Source organism: Poecilia mexicana, unplaced genomic scaffold, assembly GCF_051168715.1.
Source record: "Poecilia mexicana isolate PSO_F unplaced genomic scaffold, ASM5116871v1 scaffold_23, whole genome shotgun sequence".
In the NCBI taxonomy this organism is placed as follows: domain Eukaryota; kingdom Metazoa; phylum Chordata; class Actinopteri; order Cyprinodontiformes; family Poeciliidae; genus Poecilia; species Poecilia mexicana.
Genome location: NW_028263392.1, coordinates 12,705,476 through 12,716,434, shown reverse-complemented (window position 1 = coordinate 12,716,434; position 10,959 = coordinate 12,705,476). Strand labels below are relative to the sequence as shown.

The 10,959-nt window shown below is 36.8% G+C and overlaps 1 protein-coding gene across 2 annotated transcripts in view; it reads left to right on the top strand.

Annotated features, from left to right (window-relative positions):
* The first annotated feature begins 5,459 nt into the window (after window positions 1-5,459).
* dgki (diacylglycerol kinase, iota) overlaps window positions 5,460-10,959 on the top strand; it is a 72,137-nt gene continuing 66,637 nt past the window's right edge. Inside the window, exon 1 of one of the 2 annotated variants that reach the window (XM_088003584.1) lies at window positions 5,460-5,978. In XM_088003584.1, coding sequence (XP_087859710.1) covers window positions 5,746-5,978 — 233 coding nt within the window. In that variant the 5' untranslated portion in view covers window positions 5,460-5,745. The remainder of the gene's footprint in view (window positions 5,979-10,959) is intronic. The other variant, XM_088003583.1, reaches the window with a different exon arrangement.

Below are 10,959 nucleotides of genomic sequence, written 5' to 3'. Positions count from 1 at the left end.
GGCTAGTTAGCATAGCCACAGATGACAGCAGATAATCGGTTTTTCCTGAACAGTATATAATTTCTCCACCAATAGTGTGATGGATTGAAATGTGTTCATTTACATTCACTATAAGTCTGAGGTATATTTACTATTTTTGGTCTTATCTATATATTGTATGCATAACAAACTTTAATGTTATTATTTACATTTGGTATGTTTGCCAGCAGTTTGGGAGAATTATTTTCCGGTTTTGATTTAGTTGATGTAATGGAAGGATGCAACCAGCAGGGGGAGTCTAGCGCTGGCGCCCGAACTTCCTCTTCAGATACACGCTGGAGCAGAAGAAACGTGTCTGTTATTTTATTGAAATATTCCCTTTCTTTAGGTACGAGTTTTTATATAAACACACCTGTACGGGTGTAAGTTGGTTTATTACGTGTTGGAAGCCTGTGGTGCGTTTCTGACTACATTTACACACTCACTTGTTATATACCATACTGTTTCAATTTGAGATCGTTGTTGTGTAGGTGCGTAAGCTAACTACGACAATACACGCTGGAGCAGAAGAAACATGTCTGTGACTCTGTTATTGAAATATTCCCCTTCTTCAGAGTTTTTACATTAGCACATTTAACAGTGACTGCACAAAATGATTAATAGCCAGAGCCATTTCTCCTTCTCTGATTGGTTGTTTTTGACCGGGAGCAGTTAACTTACTCAGACTTGCAATAGTAGCTCAGGGAGGAAGGAGAGAAGATGGATCTTTTCATAGATTATCTGTCTAATATTAATCTGACATGACATAGTGACAGTTTTAACATCCATCGTTTGAAAACCGCACTTTGTAATTACTTAGCAAATGCAAAAATTGTTTCTGTAATGATTCTACTTATTCTTGAGATTTGGGGTTTTATTTCACCTTCCTCCCTTGCTGCATGTCAATGTGCCCTTGGGCAACACTTTGCATCAAGATATCTACTGATTTGTTGTGTATTGTTGCATAAAGTGGCTTGAAGTGGTTGTTATGGGGGAGAAAGTTTATTTATTTATTTGTTCATAATGCAAAATCTGACTTGAAACGTTTCTCTACAATCAGCTGTGGACGTTTTTAAGCAGCTCCCTCTGACTCAGACTCTGAAAATGACATTAAGACGGCTCCAAAAAATTAAATTTAGATAAATTATTTTTAAGAAGCAAGTTAGAACTTTTTCGGCATCCTTTTTCTTTAACTTTTAGGATAATTCAGCCTAGAGCTAATGGATTGCAACACATTTTAGCATTATTTTTTAGCCTGTACACTTTATATAACTATAATTCAGTTTATTTGCTGCCACCTCACAGCATTTTTCTCCTGGTTTTGAATTAAATTAGGCACAAACTTCGTTAGACAGGCCTGAGTTTCTTGGTTTGCAGGCTGGCAGATAGTGGAGCTTTTATTTTCCCAAAATAGGTCAACAGTTTCATAATGAGACGTGTGAATTGCTAAGAGAGTCCCAGGATAATACGAAGTCCCAAAGCTTCACAAACAATTCCTTCACATAGTAACACAGTGAACAATGAGCTGCAGCGGCAGAGCTTTGTTTGAATGCAGCCTGCTGCCATGAGGCTGATAAAAATAACTGGGAACAAAACATGCAATGAAACAGTTAAAGTTACAGAAAAGGCAAGTTGTTAATTATAGATCCCATCACCATCCAGTGGTGTATGATCAAATCTGAATAGCAATAATCTATAGAAAATTATTCTTTCTTTTACTTTTGTTTAATGCAGTGATGGAGTTGATGTGTAATAACATAGATATAAAGCACAAGATGTATTGTTTTGATGTTAAAAATGCAATGAAAGTAAAATGTAGAGTTCCTAACTGTTGGACACGGCGGTGGTGTCGTGGTTTTTAATGCTTTCCCATTTTGGAACAACTAAGAAAAGCTAATATTTTAAAATGTCAAGTTGAAATGTACAGTTTATGTTGCTTTAGTAAAAGTTTTATAGCAAAATAAACAGAAATTGTGCAGAAAACAATTCAGCAAGAATATCTACCAAGTTTAGGTTTAATCTGATTAACTAAATCCAGGATTAACATTGATTGATGAGCTTTATGATATTAAACCTGCAGCTTTTATTGTATCCCAATAATCAAATATTCTGGTTAGATTTCCATAGCTGTGCTTTAAGAAAAATTAATATTATCTTTTTGATATTGATCAAACAGAAGTTGAAAACAACAGAAAGACATTTTCAAATTTGAAAACACTGAGCTGTCAAGTATGGCGGTGGCAGCATTATGCTTTTGGTTTTTGTTGTTTTGCTCATGTGGTCCTGGTGGATCATTCAAAGTTCATGGATTAATAATGGAAGAGGAAAGCCTCTAAATTGTTTAACTTTACCTCAAATGTGTGGCTTTTGAAACCTCAAACCTTTATTCCAGTTTTTGATTTAGACAGAAACCGAACCAGAAACTCTTTACCAGATGCAACGTCTTCGTCCACCATAATTTGATCTTCTATTAAATCTCCAATCATTTCCTGACTTATTTCTCCACCCTTTAGTAGAGAATTCATACATTTCCGCTTCTACAAGTTAAATATCAGAAGATCTTCCACAAACATGGCATTATTTGTACATTTGGATCCTCAAAAATATTATCTTCCCTCTTTCCGACAGTTATTATCTAATTTCATTATTTTCAAGAGGAATACAGCAGGTTTTGAATCCAAGCTCTGCGGTATGGACATCGGGGGAGTTCGCGCTGTGCAGGCTAAACACAGATTCAGCAGCTGATGGACAGACGAGTGTTTGGCCCGAATGTCAGGACTGAATTTAGCACAGACATGATGGCATCCTGACCAGCAAACAAACCTCTCGAAACAGATGCTTCATGCTTTGTTTAATCTCTCAGTCTGGCAGCAGAAGTGATGGATAACTTGTGCACATCAGAGTTTATTTGTTCCGGAAATTCCCTGGAAATTCGATGCATTTCAGACGGGAAACACTTCGAAAATAAAACTCTTTGTTTGAAATTGAGCCACGTCCAATAGTTGTAAAAAGTTGTAAAATTAAACAATGTTTTTTTTTTTTTTTTTTTTTTACTGGTAACGTTTAAAAACATGTACAGAACACGGTAAAATCACTCATGACACTCTGTATATAACTAAATTTGTCTAAAAAACACAGTTATAGACGGCAACAAGAAAGAAAGGGGGAGGAGCTGTCAGCTACCGGTTGCTATGGTAACCACCAACCGTCAGGAGGAGCGTAGCAGAACTTGTAAAGCAATAAATGTCAGGAAAAATATCTTTTTGATAAAAAAAAATGAATTTGAAGAATAAATAAACCAAGTTTGTCAAGCTTTATATCCATAATAACGTTAAAAGAAAACCTTTTTATGCATACAAGGTCCGTCAACAGGGCTCAGCATGTTGCCAAAACACTTGAGACAAAAGAGAATATTGTAGCAAGATAAACAGAAGTTATGTTAAGATGAAGGGCAGCATTTTATTATAAAGTCTTGGGACAGAAAAGACTAAAGTAGAAATGTAGGGCTTGTTTTGCAGAGTTTTTATGGTCATTTAGCAGTGGCGCATCCCAAGGGGGGATTCCTGGGGGGTGTGGACCTCTCAAAAAATGCTAGCCCCCTGAGAATCCTATTTATGTCATAGAAAGCCATGCAGAGTAATTTTTCTTCAGTGAAGACACAAATGTCAAACAAAATAAATAAATAAAATTATATAATTACTTTTATTTTATGTTTAGTTGTGCATCACTGTTTACTGTCCTTGTCTGGTCATCCCTATGAAAATCGTCTGTTAAACAATACCAAAGTATTCTAGAATTAAAATGGTCTTGACAGAAGCAGCATTCAGCTTCTATTCACCTCAAATCTGGAATAAACCACAAAAACAGCTGAAACACTGAGTTCCTTTAAATCAAGGATAAAGACCCACCTGTTTAGAGTTGCTTTTGAGCCACAATAATTGTAACATTGACCAACGTATTTGATGTATATTGATGATTTTTAACAAAAAGCAATGTTTACTAGTTTTCAAAAGTGTTTACTGTATAATTTATTATGTCTTTTTGTGTTTGTTTGAACTGCTTGAATGTGGTAAACAATCAAACCTGATTGATTCATTGATTGGTAGAAAGCCTGAAAAGGAAAGAATCAGTTGTGGTCCAGTGAAAATATGAATTTCAACCTGATTGAAATGTCATTTTAGAGGAACGAAGTTATTAGCATTTGAGGTTCTACAAGCAGTGATTGTGTCTTCCTTTCCATCAGTAAAATGTACAAAGATGCAAATGGGGGTGGGGGGGAGATGTTCTAGTAGGGGTTACGGATCCATGTCAACAGGAATGACTGAGAGGAAAATCTCTTTAGGTCACTGGTGATTTAGTGACCCTGATGCTTAAAAAAAACTCCGCAGCCTGCCAGATGTGGCTGATGGCTGCAACATGTTGCGGGACTTGTATGGTGGAGGACGAGAGATGTTAACATGATGGCAGAGATAATGACATGCAGACTCAACAGATTTCTCTCTGTGAGTCTTTTCAGAGGCAGATACTGACAGCAGGCATGTGGTGGTGGGAGTACTCTCACTCTCTGCCCTACTTTCTGACTGATGAAGCAGCATAAAACCAGGAGAGAGAATACTCCACACGGATGGATGGATGGATGGATGGATGGATGCCAGAGATGTCTGTAAAGCTGGGTGGATGTTGGATTTAGAAATAATAACTGAACACCCTTTTTGACGCGCTGCTCTCAGATTGAGACACTTGTCATGCCAGAAATAAGAAAGTATTAAACTTCCGTTCCGTTTATGTTTCAAATTAAAAGTTTTAATTTGATGACTGTCGAACTAGGTAGCCAATTTATACATTTCCGAGAACATCTCGCTTTGCTTTAGAATAATTTTGAAACTAAATACTTAAATAAGTATCTTGATATTATAAAACACAAAGATTGGACAGAAAATAAGTGAAATGTTTGAACAAAATAGTCAGTACACATAGTGTGGAGAACATTTGACCACAAGAAGTAACCCTTTAGGGGAAAAAAAAGAAAAATAATAAAGAGTTAGTTGACAAATAGATTAAATGAGATAAAAGATGTGTAATTAAATACATAAAAATAGTAGATTATAATAGTTTGAGTTAGGAGTAATTATCTGTACTCCAGTTGTATAAATTTATATTGTAGATTTATAATTTTGTAGATTATTTTTGTATTTTTATCTGTGAGTGATTTTGTAATTACTCAGACTGGCGTTCAAGCCTGTATTTCTATTAATTAGGATGATTTTTCTCTCAATATTTAAAATGAGAATTTTACATCCAACAAATAAAATGATTGTATAGAGATATTTTTATTAACACAATAAATAAATGAAATATTTATGATTGTTTAAAATTATATAGAAACACTAGTAAAAAATGCTTTAGCTTTTATTTAATTTTGTGACCGGATTGGGTCTTATTTTGAAAGGGCTTTACTCCTTTTCCGGTCTGAACGTAGCAGCTTGACGTACGGAGCTCGCTTGCCAGTTGGTCCAGGGGCTCGTGAGTGTAGCTCTCCCCGCCGTCCTGCCGCATATAAAGGCGGTCAACGGTCGGAGACCTCCGCGTTAAGGCAACTCCAAAGGAGAACGTCGGGTTGTTTTATTCCCGCAGACATTTCAGTTCCCGCTTCCTTCTCACCACCCGCATCCGCGTCCCGTCTCAGACTGGGGAGAAAAGAGGGGGGTCCATCTCGGAGTGACCAGCATGGACCCCCAAGCGAAGAGCCGCACTGGTCCGGCGGCGATGGCGGCGGGAGGGAGCTTCGGCGGTCGCCCGGCCTCTCTCGGAGCCGACGGGGGTGACTCAGAGTCCGGAGCGGGCTCCGAGGAGGCTGCCATGGGCTGCAGCGACACATTCAGCAGTCTGCCGGACATGGAGCAGGAGTCTCTGGAGGAGAAATTACGCGGACTGGCGTTCAGAAAGCAGACCTCGTATCGGTGAGTGGAGAGCAGAGGGAGGATGCTGTGGCAGGACGTGGCTCATAGCAGGATGTGTTTAGGGATTTATGCGTTTTTCCTGGATTTAATTATTATTTTTTGTACGTACCTGCATGCAAGGAATTCATAGTGAAGCCTATAAATAGTTTAAAAACCAAACAAAAGGTGAGGCTGTGTTGTTGGCTGTAAAGCGGATTTCTGACACGGGAATGCTCTGGCTCGTTCAGGCAAGCCACGCTACGCTGCTGCTAACTGTCACAACATAAATCCATGCAGAGCACGAACATTTGAGCCCCAATCAAAACATTTCTGCAAGCACACAGACGGAGTACGTGTGCGTATGCGTGTGCATGTCACGGTGGCGTAGCCCTGTTTTTGTAGCACCCTGTGAAGGGGGAGGGAGAGAACCTGTATTGATTTGTGTGCAATGTGTGTTTGTGTGTTTATGTGAATGCCAGCAGCAGCCTGACACCCCAGTGTGACTGACAGCTGCTGCTGATAGCACACAATCACATATCACCATAACTGTATGCAATCTGAAAGAATCTGTACAGAAATGGGATTTAGAGGTCAAATCTGGGGGGGGGGGGGGTGGAAACTCCAATATTCCTGCATATTTATGTTTATTGTTTCTGCATGTCACGACTAGCTGTCTTCCTTCTAAGTATTAACTACATTTTTATTTCCTTATTTGTGGTTAAAAGCGTCAGAGAAAAGCGTAAGCAGAAACATATAATTCATGAAATGCATTAAAGTCAAGAACTTCAACTGTTTACAGTCATAAAAGCATCAACATGTACTTTATAGCACTTAGGTTAGGAACATTTGCTTTCGAAATCATTTTGTATTTTATTCCAGATGGATTCAAAACTACCACATCTATCAAAGTACCTATGAAGCATTTTTTCTCTTTGATGTTTCTAAACCCTTAAGAAAAGACATTGTTCATCTGTGTTTTCCTTATTCTTAAGCACAGAAAACTGCAATAGTTTGAGTTGTTTTCCTCTGAATAAGTGATATTTTATTGAAAATGGAGAGCCCAGATTAAGTATCTGCTGTAATTTCAGCCCTAATCAATCATTTAGTCTCTTGTTTGTTTCTGATTTACTTGAACAGCTTCTTAAATCATAGAAACAACCTAAATCCGGATCAGATATCTAAAATATTAAAAGGCTCTGAATGAATTTAATGAACACCAAAACATAGTGGGATTTTTTAAATACTTGATATAATTAGATTAATTTAGTTTGTGAAGGGGTTTTGTTTTTTTAATCCTGTTTTACAATATTTACCAGATGATAATTTGTGTTGTGTGTGTTTTTTAAAATAATTTTTCTCTGAGTATTTGTTGTTTTTTATTTGGTGGATTTACTGTAATTCAGACCTTTAGTCAGCAGATGCTCACAGCTCTTTCACTTTTTGTTTTCGTTGTTAGTTTTTCTTCCTCTGGGTGTTTCCTCAGCTTTAGAAGAAGAAAAAAGAAACTAAACATTGTTAATGTTTGTTTTTTTTTAGTTTTATGAGTTGGCAATTTTGTTTGCTTTAACAAATCAGCTTCTAACTCAAAAATACCTAGAAAGCCAATAAAAGCAGTTCAAAAATAGAGCATTCAACAAACTCCACATGTTTACATTTGTCATGGTAGGAGAGTTCATCCAGGTCAAATGGTTGCTAGGGTACCACCTTATCATCTTCCTCGCTGTGTTGTGTTGAGATTAACTTAAATCCTCATCCAGCCTTTTTTTACTCCCATGTTTTAAATATGTAAATATGGGCAAATTTAAATGTCTTTAATCTCAATTTTAGGTCTTGAAAGTATTTGAATATGTCCATATTTTCCAGATTAGGTCTTAAATTACACGTAGTTACGTAATAAAGTTTCTGCTGAAGCTGGTTTATTGCACGTTAGAGTAGATGTAGAAAGTGCATTTTAATGAGGTTTGACTTGAAAGTAGAGAATTCAGTATTTTGTTAAAACACATAATAAATTATGAAGCTTACTAAATTTAAGAAAGCTTTAAACTGTAAAAGTCTTCCTTGTATGCCAAAAACTTAAAGTTCTTGCAGTTAAATTTAACTAACTTAAGTTAATATGCGTGTGACAAATAATCTCTAGAGCTACTAAATCAATTTACTCAGTTTATGGTATTGGATTTTTGTAAAAATAAAAACTTAAATTAATTTATAGCAACCTTTACATACATCTACCTTAGCTGAAAAGTATGTTCTCTTGTCTTTCCCATGTTGAAGTGTGGCTGAGAGATTTTCAAGCTACCTTAATAAAATGGAAATAAACATCAATATGTTAAAAAGTGGCCAGTATAGCAATACTGATGTTAGTGGTGATTAAGACTGAAACGATTAATCGCGATTAATCGATTATTAAAATAATCGTCAACTAATTTAGTAATCAATTAATCGCTAAATCACAAATCACAAAAATAACATATTTAGAGCAGCAGTTAAGCCAGGACTGTTAAAAAAATGTATACATTTAGCATTTTCTGTAAATTTGTTCTACTTAGAACTCCTCAAGTGGCATAGTTTTATCATTTTCTGGTTATAATGTAATATTAAGCACATTTTACTATGCAATTAATAATTGGTTAACGCAAAAAAATGGGCAGTTAATGTACAAATTAGTATAAAAAAATACTTTTTAAAAAATTGTAGAATGCGCCAATTTTTAAAAGTCACATTAATTGCCTGGTTGTCCAAATAGTCGTTAGTTTCAGCCCTAATGCTGATGCATCGTGTCTCTCTAGTTAAAATGTGATCTTTTTTGCCTTCATCTTGTTCTGTTTCCTATCACAACATCCAGTGTGTGTATTTAGTCTGCAGCGAGAGTGTTTTCCCTCGCTGGATTAATTTCATTTGGAAAGAGGAACATTTGGCTCGTGTCGCAGCAGAGACGGTTTGTTACCGCTGACTATTCTGCTGAAAGAGGAATGCAGAAATAACTGCTCAGATGGTTGGAGAAGCTACCACTTTTTTTTCCTTCTTTTAATAATGTTTCACAGTTTAACTTCGTTGGATTTTGTATTTTTAGCCCTCAACAGTAGATATCTATGAATGCGTGACAAAATAAAAACAGATCAATATATGTTTGTGTTGTTGCTGTTGGATCTTGGATTGTAGCGGCATTATTTTTGGTTCAGGTGATCGGTGAACCCCCTACCTCTCTCTTCACTGAGGAGGAAGCAGTCAGCCGGTCAGAGGAGGAAGGTAGTTTACATAGCTTTGAAGTGGCCAATGCCAAGAAGTGAATCACCATATGTGGCTATATGAGGGAGAGAAAGCTGATCAAAGACGGGGTCTGGGTGAGTTTTTCTGCTGTATTGTGTGCTAGCAGCAGCGCGAGGCACGTAAAACTTATCTGCCAGAACTTCGTCACACTTTGTGTGTGTGTGTGTGTGTGTGTTTCCTTTTATCTATTCTTAGATGTCTCATCCATCTGGCTGCATGGTAACCCTCACTGGCTGAGGAACACGTTACCTTCAGCTGTCTGAGCCAGTCGGCACAGCAATATGGTAACCTACGAGTTCTGGAGGACTCTGGGGTTTTATACGTTTATTATTGATTAATAGGAAAAACAAGAGAAATACTGGGATTTCCCATCCATCCATCCATCCATCCATCCATCCATCCATCCACCCACCCACCCACCCACCTCTCCCATGTCTACCAACAGATTATCAAATGAGGCCGACAGATAAACTTTTTAACGTTGCCTACATTATTGCAAAATAAAAACCTCCTTTCACTTCTGAAACATTTCTTCATAAGAACAATTGTTTGAACGGCACTGGAAAAAGATCGGAGAACTTTGCCGAAGGGTTAATTCTGTAAAAGTGTGTAATTTGGACATGAGGAATATTTATGAACCTTGACCAATGAATCTGTAGGAAATTGCTCTAATTAACTGGTCAATCAGCCTGCTGGACCCACAGTTGGTAATTGAGCTTCCTGCCTATCTGTGACAGCCGGTCATCTCTGCTGTTCATTTAATCTCATAACAAATGATAAACATCTAAAGTTCTCACAGCTCAGAAACACAACGAGCCTCCTGTTGTGTTTCTGAGCTGCAAGCAAAACCAACAGTGAAATAACAGTAGAATGCTCCTCTGTATTCTTCCTGCTGTCCAAACCTAAAAGCTTTTACATACACAGTACTAGAAAATGTTAGTCATAGCTGATTGATGTCTACATTTAAATTAATGCATGAAATATTCAGCACAGCTAAGAGCTGCACTTCACACGGAATTACTCATGGAAAATATGGGATTTATTAATTTTATAAAGTAAGATTGAAGAGAATAATCCTTTATTTGTCTCTAGGTTGGTAAACTAAAAGATCAAATAAAAGAGAAAGCAACAATAGAAAAGTAAAAGTGGCTGAAAAAGAATAATATACTCTTATATTTTGCTAAGAGAAATGCTAGTTTTTATCCACTACATCATGTACACTCTAGAATAGAAAAAGATGTACAAGAAAGCAAGAATTATGTAGCAGATGGTGTTATTCTCTTGTTTATACCACATGTAGTTTATTTGAAAATAATGATTTCTCAGCATTGAATCTGCCTTTCTATTGCTTTGCATATTGACGTATTGATTAGAAACCACAACAACTCCTGCAGTCTGGAAAAGTTAAGTAATTTTTTGAATTTAAGGGTTTGAAGTATTCTGGAAAAATATGTCAGCAGGTTTACCCCAGTGTATTATTAGCCTGGCGGGCCACCAGGCTTTACTTCTGTCCCCACCAGGCTTAGCATTGTTAATTTATTGGAGTTTTTAAAAATAATTTATTTTAAGACTTTATAGTTGTTGCTTAGGTATTCCTCTCCAAGTCCTCCAATAACGCATAACTATCTAGTGATGTTTTCACATTTCCTGTCAATTTTAAACATTTTTTTTTTAACTCAAAAACATGGTGGACGACTGGATGACTGCCCTACAACCCCAAGCACTGGGCTTAGCA